The 20,822-nt window shown below is 44.8% G+C and overlaps 1 protein-coding gene across 2 annotated transcripts in view; it reads right to left on the bottom strand.

The window, feature by feature from the left end:
* Nucleotides 1–2,648: 2,648 nt before the first annotated feature.
* KPNB1 (karyopherin subunit beta 1) overlaps nucleotides 2,649–20,822 on the bottom strand; it is a gene marked incomplete at its 3' end in the record, with an annotated part of 36,134 nt that continues 17,960 nt past the window's right edge. The window contains exons 10-22 of one of the 2 annotated variants that reach the window (XM_082297458.1): nucleotides 18,418–18,642; nucleotides 16,973–17,164; nucleotides 15,549–15,679; nucleotides 13,170–13,317; nucleotides 12,820–12,891; nucleotides 11,157–11,301; nucleotides 10,508–10,590; nucleotides 9,424–9,531; nucleotides 8,299–8,442; nucleotides 8,116–8,221; nucleotides 6,613–6,727; nucleotides 6,004–6,165; nucleotides 2,649–4,512 (exon numbers count right to left, since the gene is read on the bottom strand). In XM_082297458.1, coding sequence (XP_082153584.1) covers nucleotide 4,512; nucleotides 6,004–6,165; nucleotides 6,613–6,727; nucleotides 8,116–8,221; nucleotides 8,299–8,442; nucleotides 9,424–9,531; nucleotides 10,508–10,590; nucleotides 11,157–11,301; nucleotides 12,820–12,891; nucleotides 13,170–13,317; nucleotides 15,549–15,679; nucleotides 16,973–17,164; nucleotides 18,418–18,642 — 1,632 coding nt within the window. Of the gene's footprint in view, nucleotides 4,513–5,999; nucleotides 6,166–6,612; nucleotides 6,728–8,115; nucleotides 8,222–8,298; nucleotides 8,443–9,423; nucleotides 9,532–10,507; nucleotides 10,591–11,156; nucleotides 11,302–12,819; nucleotides 12,892–13,169; nucleotides 13,318–15,548; nucleotides 15,680–16,972; nucleotides 17,165–18,417; nucleotides 18,643–20,822 lie in introns of those variants that run through there. The other variant, XM_082297457.1, reaches the window with a different exon arrangement.

The raw sequence follows: 20,822 nt of genomic DNA, 5'->3' as shown, positions 1-20,822 counted from the left end.
AACCCCAAAAGACCCCCAAAAGTAAAAAAATCCCCAAAAATGCCTGGAAAAAAAGGTAAAAACACCCAAAAATGCCCGGAAAAAAGGTAAAACAACCCTAAAAAACGCCCGAAAAAAGGTAAAAAAACCCTAAAAAATGCCTGAAAAAAGGTAAAAAAAACCTAAAAAATGCCTGAAAAAAAGTAAAAAAAACCCCAAAAATGCCTGAAAAAAGGTAAAAAAAACCCTAAAAAATGCCAAAAAAAAAATAAAAAAAACCCCAAAAATGCCCGGAAAAAAGGAAAAAAAACCCCAAAAAATGCCCAAAAAAAAGGAAAAAAAACCCCAAAAATGCCCAAAAAAATGAAAAAAAACCCAAAAAATGCCCCAAAAAAAAAATAAAAAAAACCCAAAAAATGCCCCAAAATGCCCCAAACCCCCCCAAAGCCCACAAACGAGTCCGGAGCCGCCGCTTGCGCTACTCTCAGTGTTTATTCCGCTGCCTCGGCCGCTACAGGACTCGGCCAGCCCCGCCCCGAGGGACGCTCGGCTCCTCCCTCGCGCCCTGCCCGGGAATGGCTTTTTTATTTTTTTATTTTTTTAATTTTTTTTTTGTTGTTGTTATGGATGTTTTTAAATTTTTTTATCTTTTTTTTTTTCATTCTTTTTTTTTTTTATTTTTCTTTTTTATTTTCACCCCCCCCCCCTCCCAAAAAATCAGCTTTTTAGGAAATCCCACCCTCCGCCCTCTGAACTAAAAAGAAGAAAAGGCATTGCTGGAAACGGGGCCGGGCTCCGCTCCAGCCCCTGGGATTCGCTTGGTTTTTTTTTTTTTTCCTTGGTTTTTGTGGTTTTTTTTTTGTTTCTTTTTGTCTATTTTCGGTTATTTCTGTTGGTTCTGCACGCTGGGGCAGAGCACTGAAGGCACATTCACGTCTGATACCCTGTACGAGCTGGGGGGCAGCTCCGGGAGGGAGCGAAAATGAAATGATGAGGGAAGGGGAGAAGGAAAAACCAAAAAAAAAAAAATGGGGAGGGGGAGAAAAAAAAAAGCGACCCAAAAAAATGAAAATGGGGAAAAAAAAAAAAAAAAAGGGGGAAGGTTGAAAAGAGAAAAAAAAAAATCGGAAAAATTTGGTGGGTGGAAAAATGGAGAGAAAGGGGAAAATATTGAAAGAAATGAAAAAAAGGAAATGGAAAAAAGGGGGGGGGAATGGAAATGAAAAAACGAAAATGAAAAAAAGGAAAAAGATTAGAAAAATGAAAAAAATTGGATAAAGGAAAAAAATAGAAAACTGGAAAAAAAAGGAGGAAAATGGCAAAAAAGAAGCATTGGAAGAATAAAGCCAAAAGAAAGGATTGAAAAGGAAAAGAGGAAGAAATAAAGAGGAAAAATAAGGGAAAAGAGGAAAGAAAAAGAGGAAAGGTAAAGGGGAAAGAAAAAAATAAAGAGGAAAAGTAAAAAGAAAAAATAAATAAAGAGGGAAAGATACAGAAAAAAGGAAAAATAAAGAAAAAATTAAGAAAAAATGAAAGTAAAGAGAAAAGGGAAAATAGAGAAAAAAGAGGGAAAAGAAAAAAGGAAAAGAAAAGGAAAAATAAAAAAGGAAAGGAAAAATAAAGAGTAAGGGAAAAGAAAGAAAGGAAAAATTCAGAGAAAAAGATCAAGAAAATCAAAGACTAAAGGAAGAAACTTTAGAAAATTCAAAGAAAATTCAAAGAAAAAATGAAAAAAAAAATGAAAAAAATGGGGGGAAATGGGGAAAAGAAAAAATGGGGAAAAGAAAAAATGGGGAAAAAAGAAAAAATTGGGAAAAAATTAAAGAAAAATGGGAAAAAATTAAAGAAAAAAATGGGAAAAAATTAAAGAAAAAATGGGAAAAAATTAAAGAAAAAATGGGAAAAAAATAAAGAAAAACGGGAAAAAATTAAAGAAAAAATGAAAAAAAAGGGGGAAAAAAGGGAAAAAATCTAAAAATAAATTTAAAAAATAGAGAAGACAAATGAAAAAAAGCAAAAGCAAAAAGTTCCAAGAACCAAAGAGCAAATCCTGCCGGAGTTTTCCTGCTCTCCCTCCCAGGAGCTTTCCCGAGGCCCCGCTGCCTCCACAGAGCTGCAAATGAAGTGAAAATTCCCAATCTCCAAACCCTGAACCTCCTAAAAAAACCCCCAAAAAACCAACAAAAAGCTTTTTTTTTGTTTTTTTTTTTTTTCTCTTCCCCTCCCCCCCTCCCCCCCTTATTTTTTCTTTTCTTTTTTTTTTTTTTTCCAGAGGAAAAATCCCATTCCTTCAACGTGGCAAGAAATTCGGGAAGCAGCAAAGAGCCAATTCCTTGGGGACTGTCCTTTACTCTACAGGAACCAAAAACCAAAAAAACCGCCCCAAAAAAAGAAGCAAAAAAGCAAAAAAAAAAAAAAAGGAAAAAAAAAAAATCCAAAAGAACAGAAAATTCCTCGTTATTCCTGGGAAAGAACCAAGAATGTCCCCCCAAAAAATTAAAAAAAAACCAAAAAAAAAAAAAAAAAAGGAAAATATTGGGGAATGTTTGACACCATTTTATTCATCTTCAACTGCAGTGGAAAAATAGAACCTTTTACAAGTGCCATGTCAGCTCAACTCACTCATATATTTATATCTTTTATATAAATTTCTTTTTGCTTTTTTTTCCTTTTTTTTTTTTTTTTCCCCCTCTTTTTAATTTTTTTTTTTTTTTTTGGTTTGGGTTTTTTTTATTTTTGTGGTTTTTTTTTTTTTTTCCCCTCTGTTTTTTTTTCCAAGTGCAGCAAGAGAGCAAAAACCACACGGGAACCTGATCCAAATGGAGAGCCCCAAAAACAAGAATTCAAAAAAAATATAAAAAAAGGCAAAAAAGAAAAAAAAAAAAGGCCGAGTTTCCAAGTAAAAGGTGTTTAATCCCATTTTTTTCTGTGTTTTCACATGGAATTTCCTCTCAAAATATCACCTGAATTGGTTTTTCTATTATTTTTTTTTTGTCCTGTGTGTGCATATTTTTCATATTTTTTATTTCTCTTATTTCTCTTTTTTTTTTCTTTTTGTTGTGGTTTTTTGTTTTTTTTTTTTAGCTCTTTTTTGAACTCTTTGGCACAATTTTTGATGTGAGTGTTGTGGGCTGCTACAGTCCAAGTCAGGAGAGCTCTTTTCCCAATTCGGAGCACTTTAAAAAAAAACCAAACAAAACAAAACAAAACAAACTGGAATTTTTTTTTTTCCTTTTTCCAACTTCTTGACTTTTTTTTTTCTATTTTTTTTCCTTTTTTTGCAATTTTTGAAGCCTGAAACTCGCCGGACAAGTGGATTTTTCAATTCCCTGGAACCAAAAATGATCTTTTTTCCCCCATTTCTACATTCACAGTTGAATATTTAAGGAAAGAAAGGCGCTTTTGTTGCTGAGCAGGACAAGCCAGGAGCTCCAAACATTCAGCATTTCCCTAAAATAAAAGCCCTAAACAGCAACTTTCCTTAAATTTTATTGGTTTTTCCTTTTTTTTTTTTTTTTTTTTCCTCTTTTCTGCTTTTTTTTTTGTGCACATCTCTTACTGCATCAGTAGGACTGAACCTCGGGTTAGGTATGAAATGCAACAGCTAAACCCTTAATTTTTTTGTACAGATTTTTGGTTTTTTGGGTTTTTTTTTAAGGTTTTTTTCTTTTTTCTGGAATTTTTTTTTTTTTGGAATTGTTTTTCCTGGAATAATTTTTTTTTTTTGGAATTTTTTTTTCCTGGAATTTTTTTTTTTGGAATTTTTTTTCCTGGAATTTTTTTTTTTTTTTTTGGAATTTTTTTCCTGGATTTTTTTTTTTTTCCGGATTTTTTTTTTTCCCTGGAATTTTTTTTTTTTTTTGCTTGTTTGTTTTTTGGTGGTTTTGGGAAAAAAAAAAAAAAAAGAGAGCAACTGCAATTGTGGTTTGTTTTTTTTTTTTGAAGTCGAGAACGTGGACATCGCCTCACTCACACACACTCACTCCTCTCCACTGAAACTCCTTCACCCCCTCTCTCCTGGGGGATTGCCTTTTGGTGCCTTTTGGAGGCAAAAAATCCCAAATTCTTCCCAAATTTCCACCTTTCCTCTCTCTCTCTCTCTCTCTCCAGCAGCCAAAACCTCACAGAGCACCACAGTAAATCCCAATTTTCCTCGTTTTTGCCTCGTTTTCCTCCTCCAAACTCAGCTGGCCACCGCGGAGAAGCCGCTCCTGGCGGGGTTTTTTTTTTTCTCTCCCCCCCATCCCCTTTTTTTTTGTTTTCCTTGGAATTTTGGGACACAGAATTCCCTCCTGGATGTCTCTTCCCGGTGCCAGGGTCGCAAATGTGGTGTGGGATTTGTTCCAAGCCTCACTCACTCATCCTCATCATCCTCTCATTCCCAAACATTCCGCATCCGTGCACACTTCCTCACTCCCGGGGTTTCTTTTTTGGGGGGTTTTTTAGAAGATTGGAGATTTTTTTTGGTGGTGGTGGTGGTGGTTTTTTTTTTTCCAGTGGGGGTCCTCAGGTGTCGTCCCAATGGTAACAGATCTGGAAAGGGGGGAAAAAAAAGGGGGAAAAAGGGAATTAAGGGAGGGAAAAAAGGGATTCGGGGGATTAAGGGGAAAAAAGGGAATTCAGGGAATTAAGGGGGGAAAAGGGAATTAAGGGGGGAAAAGGGGATTCAGGGAATTAAGGGGGAAAAAGGGAATTCAGGGAATTAAGGGGAAAAAGGGGAATTAAGGGGAAAAAAGGGGATTCAGGGAATTAAGGGAAAAAAGGGAATTCAGGGAGAAAAAAGGGAATTAAGGGGACAAAAGGGAGTTCAGGGAATTAAGGGGAAAAAAGGGAATTCAGGGGACAAAAGGGGATTCAGGGAATTAAGGGGGGAAAAGGGAATTAAGGGGACAAAAGGGGATTCAGGGAAAAAAAAAGGGATTCAGGGGAAAAAGGAGAAAAAGAGAATTCAGGGATTTAAGGGGAAAAAAGGGAATTCAGGGAGAAAAAAGGGAATTAAGGGGACAAAAGGGAGTTCAGGGAATTAAGGGGAAAAAAGGGAATTCAGGGGACAAAAGGGGATTCAGGGAATTAAGGGGGGAAAAGGGAATTAAGGGGACAAAAGGGGATTCAGGGGAAAAAAAAGGGATTCAGGGGAAAAAGGAGAAAAAGAGAATTCAGGGATTTAAGGGGAAAAAAGGGAATTCAGGGAGAAAAAAGGAATTAAGGGGACAAAAGGGAGTTCAGGGAATTAAGGGGAAAAAAAGGGAATTAAGGGGACAAAAGGGGATTCAGGGAAAAAAAAGGGGGATTCATGGGAATAAGGAGAAAAAGAGAATTCAGGGATTTAAGGGAAAAAAGGGGATTCAGGGGAAAAAAGGGAATTCAGGGATTTAAGGGGAAAAAGGGAAGTCAGGGAATTCAGGGGGGAAAAGGGAATTCAGGGAATTAAGGTGAAAAAATGGGATTTATGGGATTAAGGGGAAAAAAGGGAATTAAGGGGGAAAAAGGGATTCAGGAGATTAAGGGGAAAAAAAGGGGGATTCATGGGAATAGGGGAAAAAGGGAATTCAGGGGAAAAAAGGCAACTCAGGGAATTAAGGTGAAAAAATGGGATTTATGGGATTAAGGGGAAAAAAGGGAATTCAGGGGATCAAGGGGAAAAGGGAATTCAGGGTGAAGAAGGGAATTCAGGGAATTAAAAGCCCTGGAAGTGTTTAAAAATGTTGGAATGTGGCACTTGGGTTGGGTTCCATCTTGGAGATTTTTCCAACCTTAACATTTCCATGATTACACAATTAAAAAAAAAATACCTCAACACCCCAAATCCCAGGAGAAAAAAAAAAAAAGTGGGGAAAAAAAATGGACTTTGTAGGATCAAAAGAGAAATAAAAGAAAAAAAAACCCCAATGGGGCTTTTTTTTTCCCCACCAAAAAAACCCCAGAGCAACAACTTCCAGGAAAACAGAACTTTGGGATTGTGACTCTGCTGAGCCAATTTCCCTGATTTTTCCAGGTGGGGAAAAAAGCAGGATGAGGCCTTACCAAGCTTGATTCTTGAGTTTCCTCAGCTCTTTCGTGGCCCAGGTCGCGAGGGTTTTCGTTTTGTTCGTCTTGGATCTCCTCCCTTCCGTTAGCAACTCATGGATCATGGGTCTGGCTTCTACTAATTTCAGGACATCCTTCCCAAAAGCTGTACACAAATCCCTGGAAGCAGAGAAAGATTATGAAGGGGGAGGGGGGAAAAAAAAAAAAGGGTTGTGAGTGCCACAAAAAGCTGCTCAAGGTCATGGATTTTTGGGGAAAATTGTGATTAAAATTTGGTCAAACTCTCAGGCAAATGTTGATTTTCCCGTAATTCTCCCTAAAATCAGCAGGAAAAATTGAAACACCTCAACCTGGCTTTCTCTGCTCCCTAAGGATGAGGGGGCTTTTTTTGTTTGTTTCCAAGCTCCTGGAAAAATCCTAAATCTGGGATTTCTGTGACGATTTTCCCACCTCGCCACTCACCTGCGGCATCGCTTCACACCTTGAGTGAAACATCGAAATCCAACCCCAAAACTGACACAAAAAACTTCAGAGAAGCCAGGGAAAAAAAAAAAAGGGCAGATTCCAGGATTTTTCCTAGGGAAAAATAGGATGGGGAGGCCTTACCCTATGAGTCCAGCGGCACAGGCCACCACCCCATCCGTGTGATCCTCGTCCCCGGCGATGTGGTCGATGTAGGACAGGATAAATTCCACCCTGGGCTGCACCAGCATCACATCAGCTGTGAGGGAAAGGCTTGGTCAAGGCCTCTTGGGATTTTTGGGATGGACATTCCGTGTTCCCAAACCAATCTGGATCCCCACCCGGAAGAGCTCTTCTGGTAGGGAAAGGGAAACGCTCCTGGATTATTGTGGATTTGTGCTGTTTCCCTGCTCTGAGTGTTCGCTCCCAATGGGGAGGGATGGAGCAGGGATGAGCTCATGGATGTGACAACTCCAAAAGGAGGCTCAGGGGGAACTCCTGGATCTCTGGAAATGCCCAAAAAAATGGGTGGATGTGGTACTGGGGATGTGGTTTGGAGGTGACAGTGACCGGATGATTTTAAGGGAAGGGATGGAGCAGGGATGTGACAACCCCACAAGGAGACTCAGGGGGATCAGGAGGCTCAGGGAGGTTTGTCTCAGATATTTGGGAATATCCCTCCACTGGGTGGGTTATAAATGTCCCAGAAATGGGTGGATGTGGCACTGGGGATGTGGTTTGGAGGTGACAGTGACCAGATGATTTTAAGGGAAGGGACAGAGCAGGGATGTGACAAGGATGTGACAACCCCACAGGGAGGCTCAGGGAGGTTTGTGTCGGATATTTGGGAATATCCCTCCACTGGAAGGGTTGTAAAACATTGGAACAAGCACCCAGGGCTTGGAAAATGCCTGGCAATGTCCAAAAAATGGGTGGATGTGGCACTGGGGATGTGGTTTGGAGGTGACAGCGACCAGGTGATTTTAAGGGAAGGGACAGAGCAGGGATGTGACAAGGATGTGACAACCCCACAGGGAGGCTCAGGGGGATCAGGAGGCTCAGGGAGGTTTGTCTCAGATATTTGGGAATATCCCTCCACTGGAAGGGTTATAAATATCCCAGAAATGGGTGGATGTGGCACTGGGGATGTGGTTTGGAGGTGACAGTGACCGGATGATTTTAAGGGAAGGGACAGAGCAGGGATGTACCCATGGATGTGACAACCCCACAGGGAGGCTCAGGGAGGTTTGTGTCGGATATTTGGGAATATCCCTCCACTGGAAGGGTTATAAAACATTGGAACAAGCACCCAGGGCTTGGAAAATGCCTGGCAATGTCCAAAAAATGGGTGGATGTGGCACTGGGGATGTGGTTTGGAGGTGACAGCGACCAGATGATTTTAAGGGAAGGGACAGAGCAGGGATGTACCCATGGATGTGACAACCCCACAGGGAGGCTCAGGGAGGTTTGTGTCGGATATTTGGGAATATCCCTCCACTGGGTGGGTTATAAATGTCCCAGAAATGTTTGGATGTGCCACTGAGGGACATGGTCTGGAGGTGACACCGACCGGATGATTTTAAGCATTTTTTTCCAAGCTTTCCAAGCTTGATCCCAACAAAGACCCCGACCCCTGGGGGTACTCACGGTGCACGTTCTCCTGGTCTCCCTTCAATCCCTGGATGATCCCGGTGTAGGCCTCCAGGCAGCCCTCCCTCAGCTCGTTCAGGTAATCCACCATGTCGTAGTCGGACTGGGGACGGACACAGGGATGGGATGAGCCCCTGGGAACATCCCCTGGGTGCTCCCATGGGATTGGGGACAGCTCACCTTGTCCACCTGGGCCTGGGATGCCTGCTGGAGGGTGTTGAGCACCACGTCCAGGTACTTCTTGAACTCCCCTCCGATGGCCAGTGCGATGTCCCCGAACACTGACAGGATCTGCGGCTTCACCGACCTGTGGACGTTCTCGTTCTGGAAAAGGAATCCCAAAAGGGCTCCAGGTCAGTGTGGGAAGGGAGGAAAAGAGGAAAAGGCCTGGAGGTGCGGCAAGGGAGGTTTGTATGGGATGTTTGGGAATGTTTCTCCACTGGGAGGGGTGTAAAATGTTGGAGTTTAAGGAGCCAGGGCAGTCAGCATGGCTGGGAATGTCCCAGAAATGTGGGGGGAATTTGGAAGGAATTCAGGAAGGAAGGAATTTGGGAAGGAATTCAGGCAGGAATTCAAGCAGGAATTCAGGCAGGAAGGAATTCAGGAGGGAATTAGGAAGGAATTTGGAATTCAGGAGGGAATTTGGGACGGAAATCAGGAAGGAATTCAGGAATTCGGAAGGAATTCGGAAGGAATTCAGTAATTAAAGAATTCAGGAGGGAATTCGGAAGGAATTCAGGAGGGAATTCGGAAGGAATTCAGGAGGGAATTTGGAAGGAATTCGCAAGGAACTCAGAAGGAAGGAATTCCGAAGGAAGGAATTCAGGAATTAAAGAATTCAGGAGGGAATTCGGAATTCAGGAGGGAATTCAGAAAGAATTCAGGAGGGAATTCAGAAGGATTAGGAAGAATTCAGAAGGAAGGAATTCAGGAGGGAATTCAGAATTCAGGAGGGAATTTGGAAGGAATTCAGGAGGGAATTCAGGAGGGAATTTGGAATTCAGGAGGGAATTTGGAAGGAATTCAGGAGGGAATTCAGGAGGGAATTTGGAATTCAGGAGGCAATTTGGAAGGAATTCAGGAAGGAATTTGGAATTCAGGAGGGGATTCAGGAAGCTGATAAACGAGGAGCTATCCCTTTGCCCCCAACAACTCCTGGCCGCCGCTCAAACCGCACGGAGCCGTCAAACACGAGCCATTCCCGGCAAATTCCTCACACTTCTGGCGCGCTTCTCCCACCTCCCACTCCCCCTGGGAAGAGTGTGCATCCAACTGTTACTAAGGAGCAGGGAATCACTCGCTCACCCCCAGGTTCTCCAGGAGCAGCTGCATCACCTCGTCGCAGAAGGGGAGGATGTTGGACTGCAGGGCTCGGCACAGGTCCCCCACCAGCCCCACGGCGGACAGGCAGACCTGCAAAAAACCAGCCACACGCCCACCCCTGAGTCACTGGGATCCAGATCCAAGGATTTGGGATCATTCCAGCACTCGGGAGTCATGGGAGGGTAATTAAACCCCAGGGAATAACGAGCTGGCTGCCATCACAGAGATGAGGAACAAGGGCAGCACATCAGGGAGTGGCAGAGATTTGTTTGGAAAACCAACTCCGAATTCCGCAGTTTCACCCCACAGAAGGCACCAGGATCTGATATTCCAAGGGGAAACCCCAGCCAGGATTTGGGCTGGAAAAACAACTCCAAATCCCACAGTTTCACCCCACAGAAGGCACCAGGATCTGATATTCCAAGGGGACATCCCAGCCAGGATTTGAGCTGGAAAAACAACTCCAAATCCCACAGTTTCACCTCATGGAAGGCACCAGGATCTGATATTCCAAGGGGAAATCCCACCCAGGATTTGGGCTGGAAAAACAACTCCAAATCCCACAGTTTCACCCCACAGAAGGCACCAGGATCTGATATTCCAAGGGGACATCCCACCCAGGATTTGAGCTGGAAAAACAACTCCAAATCCCACAGTTTCACCTCATGGAAGGCACCAGGATCTGATATTCCAAGGGGAAATCCCAGCCAGGATTTGGGCTGGAAAAACAACTCCAAATCCCACAGTTTCACCTCATGGAAGGCACCAGGATCTGATATTCCAAGGGGAAATCCCAACCAGCAGCACCTCCTTCGTCATCAAGGCCAGAAATCGTGGAATGTCAAGGCACTCAAGGTTTTTGCTGGATTGAACTGAGTCCGAATGGGTGCAGGGAATTAAAATCAAGAATGGCTTGGGTTGGAAGGGACCTTAAAGCTCATCCACCTAAAATCCCACAGGGAATATCTTCCACTATCCCAAAACTCATCCAACCTGGCCCTGGACAATTCCAGGGATGGGGCAGCCCCCAGTTTCCCTGGATTAAAGGGAGAAGCCTGATCCATACCTGGTACTCAGCATAGTTCTTCAGCCCAATGCCAAGGAAAGGTTTGAAGGCATCCATGTACTTCAGGAACTCTCCACCCAGGACTGTGCAGGGAAAATATCCCAGTGAGAAGGAAAATCCCAATTTGTGGCGTTTGCCATGAAAAACAAATCAAAAACCTCCCAAATTCCACCCAAACCGAGTGAAAACCAATTCTCTGCTTGATAGCTGAGTGACTTATCCCACACTCTTCCATGCTCTAAGGTGGTTTGGATTTTGGAATCCTGGGATTGTTCAGTTGGGAAGGGACCCACTGGATGGGCAGGGACACCTTCCACCATCCCAGGTTGCTCCAAGCCTCAATCCAACCTGGCCTTGGACACTTCCAAGGATGTGAACACCCCCAGCTCTCCTTTACTGCCTTATCCACGCTTTTCCTTGGAAGTGATAAGAAACCAAAATTCCACGCTCTGAGGTGGTTTGGTTTTTAGAATCCCAGGATTTCTTGGGTTGAAAGGGACCGTGAAGCGACACCTTCCGCCATCCCAGGTTGCTCCAGCCTCGGACACTGCCAGGCATGCAGCACCCACCCCTTCCCCGCACCACCCAACCACCAACGACGTTTTTCACCACATGGCCCAAAATTCCCGGATCCAACCCCATTCCTGACCTTCCACCAGGGTGCTGACGGCCATTAGGGCGTCCTCCTGCACCCCCCCGGAGCCGGCCGTGCTCTGGAACATCCTGAGCAGCGAGGCCATCACCACGTCCGAGATCTGCAGCGCGTCCTGGTGCTGCACCTTCCGCAGCACGTTCTGAGGGAAAAACCACGGAAAACGGGCAAAAATCACCGCTCATCCCACAGATAAAGCGTTCCCACACCCATGGGAGCTGCGAAAAAGATGAAAGGGAGCTGCTGTTTGAACCCTGCTGCCAAAAAAAATCTGCTTTTGTGACTGCCAAGTCCCATTCATTTGGCTGCACTGAGATTTTTCCAGCTGAATTTACCTTTCCTGCTGCATAGGCTGTTCTCCCAGCTTTGCCATTTGGAAGCTGGAATTAAATGTGACCAGCCCAAATTTAGCCTATTAAAAAAAAATAAAATAATAAAATCCTTTTTTTTTTTTCCTCTGTCGCAGCTGAGCTCGTTGAACCTGAGTTTTGCTTCTGAATTAAAGTTAAGGAATGGTTAAAGTGGTTAAAATATAACATTTCCCAGGAAAAGGAAAAAACATCTTTAATCTCCAGAGGAAAATAATTATTTTAAGTTTAATTTTACACTCCACAAAGATGCACTTTGGCTGGTTAAATAATTAAGACTGGATTTATGGAATTACAGAGTGTTTTGGGTGGGAAGAGACTCTAAAAATCCCCAAATTCCATGGGCAGGGGCACCTTCCACTATCCCAGGTTGTTCCTTCCACAGATGGGACTTTCTAATTTAATTTTAAATATTAACAAATATTTTTCCCCCGCTGGATGTTCATAATTGTATTTCCACCAAAAAGAACAAAAAAAATTATGGAAAAGTATTAAGTATTTGCTGCAATTGGGTAAAAAACTCAGGTTCAGGTTTTGGGATTAAAAAAAGGCACATTTAGAAATTAAAACTGACAATTTAATTCCACCTGGACTATACTTCCTTGGCAGAAATCAGTGCCCACCCTGTGAGATTCCAGGGTGAAAATTCCCCATTAAAACCCTTTTAAAAGAGCAGGTTATTCCCATTTCCCATTATTTGAAAAAATTACCCTAAAACTGGAGAGTGCAAACAACCACAAAGCTTTTGAGGATGAAATTCAGGATTTCTCAAATCGACCTGGAGACCACCTGGGTTGCTCTGAGCTGATTTTTTGGGGGAAAAACCCCCGTTTTGAGTGGAGTTTGCAGCAGCAAGCACTGCACTGGTGGCTCCTGCTCATTAGCAGCTGTTTAATTCCCAGGACACTCAGAACATTTGAATTGGTGCCACTTGGATCAGGAGCACCAAGCATGAGAGGCAGATGAAGGAATCAAAGCCATGATGGAGTTTGTTTTCTTTTTTGTCTGTGGGGTTGTTGAGGCTGTAGCCAACCCAAGAACCAATCTGACAGCACAGACAATCTTTTATAAAATCCCTAACAGCGCTCTTTTAGTCAAATTGCCCTAAATTTTGTCACTTAGTAGAGACTTCCGAACCTTGCATCACCTCCCACGTGGCAGCTGGGACACAAAATCCACTTTTTTCGTTCAAATCTCAGCACCAGGAGCTGAGGTTGGAGCTTCAGGAGCATGAAAATGCCTCAAAAATCACTTTATTCCCAAAACCACAGACAAAGGAGAGAGGAATTTACCTGGAGAGTAGCACAGAGAAGGGACTGGAGATCGTTGAACTGGATTCTGTCGGAGGTGCTCTGGATGTGAGACTGAAACAAGAACAAAACCCTGCATGTGAAGAGGCTGCCTGGGATCCTGGCAGCTCCAGGGAGAGCCAGATTGTACTTTAAATATTTGTTCTTTTCAGATTTCAGACCAGAGGGGCTGTGAAGAAGATGAATATAGAATCCCTGAGTGGTTTGGGACCTTAAATCCCATCCATTCCCACGGGCAGGGACATCTCCCACCATCCCAACCTGGATTTGGACACTCCCAGGGATGGAGCAGCCACAATTTCCCCCGCAGCTTTAAATCAAGATTTACCCACCTCCATCTGCAGCACTTGCTGGAGCCTCTCCATGATGACCAGGGTGGTTTTTTGGACAGCAGGATAACAGTCCTTGGCACTGTTTTTCACTATTTCCATCAGGGATTCATAGGCAGAACTCCTCAAGTTATTCTGGTGTCCATCAGGTCTGCAACAGAAGGAGGAAGATTTGCAGCTCCAAGTGCTTGGAAACAGATTTTTTTAAAAATTAAAAAAAAAAAATTTTAGTAAACCAGCAACAGCTCCATTTGAGTGCTGTGACAAGCAGGAGCAATTGAAAAGCCTTGAATTAAAGGGAATTTGTGATTTCCAGAATCTCTGGCAACAAGGAGAGGGACAGAAGGAGCCTCAGAGTTGGTGTCAGGTGAGCAGCACTTCAGAGCCCCAGACACCTCTGAGGGTGTGAAATCTGAAATTAAGGCACCTGAGATGATTGGTGGGCTCCAGAGCCTTGAGCCAGACACTCCACTCCTGGCTGGATGGAAACAAAGACAGGGAAAGAGTTTAAATTTTGAACTGGGACAAGGTTTTTAAGGAGAATCAGCAGGAAAATGGCACCAACAGTCCATGGAGCTGATCGAGGGATTGAACCTGGAGCTGTCAGTCAGATTTATGTAACCTTCAAGTCACCATAAAATTTGAGTTTTAGCCCCTTTTTTTTCCCTGCATCTAAGAGCAAAATGTTTTGCCTCATCTATTTTCTGCTTCAGCTGGGATGGGAATGGGAGCTCAAGTAGGTCCCTGGCTCTTCTAGGAGCACCTGGAGCTGACGGGAAGGGATGGAAGCCACACAAAAACAATCAGGAGAAGGAACAAACACAGATCCCAGGTTATGTCCTGCTGCAATTCCTGATTATCCTGTGGCCCTGCAGCCAACGGGGCTGAGCCCTGTGACTGCACAAGAAGGGCAGAGTCTTAAAACTGTGGAGTTAAACTCAGAGATGTGAGGGAAAATGGGGGAGATGCGAGGGGAAAAGGGGGCAGATGCGAGGGGAAAAGGGGGGAGAGATGTGAGGGGAAAAGGGGGGAGAGATGTGAGGGGAAAAGGGGGGAGAGATGTGAGGGGAAAAGGGGGGAGAGATGTGAGGGGAAAAGGGGGGAGAGATGTGAGGGGAAAAGGGGGGAGAGATGTGAGGGGAAAAGGGGGGAGAGATGTGAGGGGAAAAGGGGGGAGAGATGTGAGGGGAAAAGGGGGGAGAGATGTGAGGGGAAAAGGGGGGAGAGATGTGAGGGGAAAAGGGGGGAGAGATGTGAGGGGAAAATGGGAGAGATGTGAGGGGAAAATGGGAGAGATGTGAGGGGAAAATGGAGGAGAGATGTGAGGGGAAAATGGAGGAGAGATGTGAGGGGAAAGGGGGGGAGATGTGAGGGGAAAGGGGGGGAGATGTGAGGGGAAAGGGGGGGAGATGTGAGGGGAAAAGGGGGGAGATGTGAGGGGAAAATGGGAGAGATGTGAGGGGAAAGGGGGGGAGAGATGTGAGGGGAAAAGGGGGGAGAGATGTGAGGGGAAAAGGGGGGAGAGATGTGAGGGGAAAAGGGGGGAGAGATGTGAGGGGAAAATGGGGGAGAGATGTGAGGGGAAAAGGGGGGAGAGATGTGAGGGGAAAAGGGGGGAGAGATGTGAGGGGAAAAGGGGGGAGAGATGTGAGGGGAAAATGGGAGAGATGTGAGGGGAAAATGGGAGAGATGTGAGGGGAAAATGGGAGAGATGTGAGGGGAAAATGGAGGAGAGATGTGAGGGGAAAATGGAGGAGAGATGTGAGGGGAAAGGGGGGGAGATGTGAGGGGAAAGGGGGGGAGATGTGAGGGGAAAGGGGGGGAGATGTGAGGGGAAAGGGGGGGAGATGTGAGGGGAAAGGGGGGGAGATGTGAGGGGAAAAGGGGGGAGATGTGAGGGGAAAAGGGGGGAGATGTGAGGGGAAAATGGGGGAGATGTGAGGGGAAAATGGGGGAGATGTGAGGGGAAAATGGGAGAGATGTGAGGGGAAAATGGGAGAGATGTGAGGGGAAAATGGAGGAGAGATGTGAGGGGAAAGGGGGGAGAGATGTGAGGGGAAAGGGGGGAGAGATGTGAGGGAAATACCAGAGATTCGAAGGAAAACAGGAGATTTGGGGAAAAACAAGAGAAATTCAGAGTAAAATAGGAGATTCAAAAGAAAATAGGGAAGGGACACTCCCGGACTTCTTAAAGCACATATGGACAAAATACTGTAAAATTATTCAATGGGTAGAGCTGCTTTGCTGGGATTTGCATCCTTTATTTTTTTTTTATACAAAAGAAGTGCCACCTTTTAATCCAACACCAGATCTCAGCTGCCAGGAAGAGTCTGAAGTGGGAAATAAATGAAAAAAAAAAGCTTTTTTGAGAGGTTGTTTTACCTGTCTGCAGTCTCCAGCAGTTTCTGCACTATCAGCTCAAAGGAGGAGGATAAGCAGTAGGTTGCTGGTTCTTCCTGATCATCAGCCACATCTGCAGCTTCATAGGCAGCTTCAGCAAGGCTGGAGAAGGCCTGGAACACAAAATATCCATTGGTTTTCCACCCTCACAGCTCCAAAAACTCAGATTCCATCAATTTTCCTGCTAAAATACAACCCCCCCCCCCCCCACCTAAACTAAAAAAAAACCCAAAGTGCAGGATGAGCATCTCCAGAGCAGTTTAACTGTGCTGGGATGGGTGGGTGAGAGGAGCTGAAAGCTTCCTGGGTTTTTATTTTACTCTAAAAACACCCAGGAATCATCTTCAGGAGACAAAAGCCACCTGGATTTTTGCCAGGATTAACAGGGCAGGGAAAACCCCTCTGTGCTGATGAGTCTTGAAACCCCTGGGATTCTAAAAAGGAGGGATTCTGTCATTTCTAGAAGTTGTTTTGACAGGAAAATCCTCCTCCCCAGCTCAGTCTGAGGGAGCAGCTCCTGGAAGGCAGTGAGGACACAAAGACCAGACAAAGCATCAGGAAAAAAAACCCAACCAACTCCTGCTTCCCAAATTATTCCTGGGATCGCTGCAGGAGCAGGTTTGGGTGATGGGGAATGAGGTGTTGCAACCCTTCCCCGAGGCAATCCAAGAAAAAGCTTAATCCCAAAATCCCTTTTCCCAACCCTATGATACCAGGGACAAGCTCCCACAGCATTCCCAAACTGGAAGCAATTTCTACACTCAGTGAATATCAGCATTTTTCTCCTAAAATTCCACTTTTTTCCTTTATTTTTCCCTGCAAGAGCCACAAAATAGAATTGGGATAATTTAAGTGTCAACCAGTGTTGGCTGGGGGAGCAAGCCATGGATTAATTCTGGAATTCACTCAAGTGTGTGTGGATAAATATATAAAATCACTTTAAAAACTATATAAATATAAAAAATCATACAAATATAGAAAACCACATAAATTTATAAAACCATACAAAGATATAAATTTATATCTTTATATAATTTATAAAAATGCCTACTTTTAGGTATTAATTTGCATTAATATATTTGAATTTATATTCATAAAAGCCCCTGACAGGAGGGTGGAGCCAGGCAAGACTAAACAACTTCAAGGGATGCCCAAGCTGGATATTAAGGAAAATTCCTTCACAGAAAGAGTCCCAGGCATCTGAACAAGCTGCCTGGGGCAAGGTTGGACTCCCAATCCCTGGAATTGTCCAGAAAATTCATGGATGTGGCACTCGAGCACAGAAGTTTGGCGGTGGCGCTGGCGGAACGCTCGGACTCGGTGACGGGAAAACCATTCCAGATCCCACCAGGAGCTGCTTTTCCCTGTGGATCTGAACTCCTGGCAGGGTTTGGGGGGTTCCTCACCCAGCAGACGTTGGTGGCCACCCTGGGCTCGGCGCTCAGCCCCTCCATCAGGCACTGCAGCAGCGGGGCCAGGTAGATGTCGTTGATGGCTGCTTCGGGCAGCATCTCGCAGATCCTGCCCACGGTCCAGGCCGTCGTGTCCCTGACCACCACGCTGGGATCCTTCATCAGCTCTATCAACGTTGGCATGGCCTGGGAAAGAGCCAGGAAAAACCAGGTGAGGAGGGGGGAAAAAAAAAAAAAAAAAGAAATCATCCTGTATTTGTCCCAGTCCTGTAGTTTATTTAGGATGTATTTTGTTTCGTTTTGTATTCATGGATCTATTCCCTAATGCGACCCCTTTTCCAAACACCTTCACCAAGGATGGTTTTACTCAGCGTTCCCAAAGTGAAGGCAGCTTCTACATTCAGTAAATATTATCATTTTTTCTCCTCAAAATGTCTTTCTTCCCATTTTCTTTCCTACCTGAGTCACAAAAAAAGATTTGAGGTAACTTAACATGAGTGCTAGGTTACGGATCAAATCCAGGATTTGGATTTGAGATGTTCTCCTCCAATTAACCCAGGGATTTTGGGTTCTAAAAGCCTCCAAAACCAGGTGATGTCCTTCTGATTTTCCTTAAATTAAGAGCACGTGCAAATCAAACATTCTCCTCCAATTAACCCAGGGATTTTTAGCTCCAAAAGCTCCAAAACAAGTGATATCCTTTCAATTTTCCTTAAATTAAGAGCATGTGCGAAGCAGACACCCTGCTCTAAATAACCATGGGGTTTTTAGCTCCAAAAGTCTCCTAATCAGGTAATATCCTTTCAATTTTCCTTAATTGAAGAGCATGTGCAAAGCTGACATTCTCTCCCAATTAACCCAGATTTTGGGCTCTAAAAGCCTCTAAAACCCCACAAAACTCAGGCTCCAGAAGCTTCCAAAACAGGTGATATCCTTCTGATTTTCCTTAAGTTAAGAACACGTGCGAATCAGACATTCCCCTCCAATTAACCAAGGGATTTTTAGCTCTAAAAGCCTTCAAAACAGGTGATATCCTTTCAATTTTCCTTAAATTAAGAGGATGTGCAAAGTGGTATCTTGCTCCAAATAACCCAGGGATATTGGGCTCTAAAAGCCTCCACAACCAAGTGACATCCTTTCGATTTTTCCTTAAATTAAGAGCACATGCAAGTCAGGTATTCTCCCCCAGATAATCCAGGGATTTCGGGCTCTAAAAGCCTCTAAACAAGGGATTTTTTTAGTTCTGGAAATCTCCAAAACAAGTGATACCCTTCCGATTTTCCTTAAATTAACACGACATCCAAAGCTGACACCCCTTCCTTCAAATAACTCCGGGGTTTTCGATAGGTGCCACCTTTCCAATTGCCCTTAAACCAAACACACCCTCCTCCAAAAGATTTGGACCTCGAACCCCTCCCAAACTCCCCTCAAAAACCCACCTGTATTACTAAAGGTTTGAGCTGGTTGGGCTCGGGCCCTTCCAGGATGCATCCGAAGGCCATGACGGCCGCATCCCGGTACCTCCAGTCGGGATTCTTGATGTGCTCCTTGATGAAGGGCAGCACGTGGGGGACGATGTCGTCCTCGCAGCACGTGGCCAGCAGCATCAGGCACACCCCCGCCGCCTTGCAGGGGTTCCAGTCGTCGTCGTCGTCGTTCTCATCCTGCAAAAAAAACCATCCCAGGGATCTATGGAATTCCGTGGAATTGTCCCTGCTTTGTTGGGTTTTTAAGTGAAGTCCTGTTTCCAAGTAACAGGAATCGCTCATAGCTTTGGTGCCTTTCCAAGCTGGAGTGGCTTCAGCCACTTCCCCAAGTGCTTTTCCCTCTCATCCAGGTGGGATTTTATCCCTTTGATCCATGAAATCCCTCCCAGAGTGGCCTCATCCACTTCCCAAAGTGCTTTTCCCTCACCCAGGTGGGATTTTATCCATTTAATCCCTCTTCTCCCATCCAAAGTGCTCCCTGCACCATTAAAATCTCCTTTCCTAACCAAGCTCAGGCTCTTAAACCTTTGGTGTCTTTCCAAGCTGGAGTGGCTTCAGCCACTTCCCCAAGTGCTTTTCCCTCTCATCCAGGTGGGATTTTATCCCTTTGATCCATGAAATCCCTCCCAGAGTGGCCTCATCCACTTCCCAAAGTGCTTTTCCCTCACCCAGGTGGGATTTTATCCATTTAATCCCTCTTCTCCCATCCAAAATGCTCCCTGCACCATTAAAATCTCCTTTCCTAACCAAGCTCAGGCTCTTAAACCTTTGGTGCCTTTCCAAGCTGGAGTGGCTTCAGCCACTTCCCCAAGTGCTTTTCCCTCTCATCCAGGTGGGATTTTATCCCTTTGATCCATGAAATCCCTCCCAGAGTGGCCTCATCCACTTCCCCAAGTGCTTTTCCCTCTCATCCAGGTGGGATTTTATCCCTTTGATCCATGAAATCCCTCCCAGAGTGGCCTCATCCACTTCCCCAAGTGCTTTTCCCTCTCATCCAGGTGGGATTTTATCCCTTTGATCCATGAAATCCCTCCCAGAGTGGCCTCATCCACTTCCCAAAGTGCTTTTCCCTCACCCAGGTGGGATTTTATCCATTTAATCCCTCTTCTCCCATCCAAAGTGCTCCCTGCACCATTAAAATCTCCTTTCCTAACCAAGCTCAGGCTCTTAAACCTTTGGTGCCTTTCCAAGCTGGAGTGGCTTCAGCCACTTCCCCAAGTGCTTTTCCCTCTCATCCAGGTGGGATTTTATCCCTTTGATCCATGAAATCCCTCCCAGAGTGGCCTCATCCACTTCCCAAAGTGCTTTTCCCTCACCCAGGTGGGATTTTATCCATTTAATCCCTCTTCTCCCATCCAAAGTGCTCCCTGCACCATTAAAATCTCCTTTCCTAACCAAGCTCAGGCTCTTAAACCTTTGGTGTCTTTCCAAGCTGGAGTGGCTTCAGCCACTTCCCCAAGTGCTTTTCCCTCTCATCCAGGTGGGATTTTATCCCTTTGATCCATGAAATCCCTCCCAGAGTGGCCTCATCCACTTCCCAAAGTGCTTTTCCCTCACCCAGGTGGGATTTTATCCATTTAATCCCTCTTCTCCCATCCAAAATGCTCCCTGCACCATTAAAATCTCCTTTCCTAACCAAGCTCAGGCTCTTAAACCTTTGGTGTCTTTCCAAGCTGGAGTGGCTTTAGCCACTTCCCCAAGTGCTTTTCCCTCTCATCCAGGTGGGATTTTATCCCTTTGATCCATGAAATCCCTCCCAGAGTGGCCTCATCCAATTCACAAAGTGCTTTTCCCTCACCCAGGTGGGATTTTATCCATTTAATCCCTCTTCTCCCATCCAAAGTGCTCCCTGCACCATTAAAATCTCCTTTCCTAACCAAGCTCAGGCTCTTAAACCTTTGGTGTCTTTCCAACCTGGAGTGGCCTCATCCACATCCACCTCCCCAAGTGCTTTTCCCTCTCATCCAGGTGGGATTTTATCCATTTAATCCTTTCCATCCCTCCCAGAGTGGCTCCTGCACCATTAAGAAGCTCCTCTTCCAACTGAACTGAGGCTCTTGAACGTTCAGTACCTTTCCAACCTGCAATGGCCTCATCCACCTCCCCAAGTGCTTTTCCCTCTCATCCAGGCAGGAATTTTATCCCTTTGATCCCTTCCAGAAGCTCCCTGCACCATTAAAAATCTCCTTTCCCAACCAAGCTCAAGCTCTGAAGCCTTCAATACCTTTCCAACCTGGAGTGGCCTCATCCACTTCCCAAAAGGAGCTTTTCCCTCTCATCCAGTAGGGAATTTTATCCCTTTCATCCCTTCCAGAGGGTCCCTGCACCATTTAAAAATCTCCTTTCCCAACCCTCCT

The sequence above is a fragment of the Coloeus monedula genome, assembly GCF_965178545.1.
Source record: "Coloeus monedula genome assembly, chromosome: 26".
In the NCBI taxonomy this organism is placed as follows: domain Eukaryota; kingdom Metazoa; phylum Chordata; class Aves; order Passeriformes; family Corvidae; genus Coloeus; species Coloeus monedula.
Note: the sequence above shows the minus strand (reverse complement) of the source record. Positions and strands in the feature narration are given on the sequence as shown.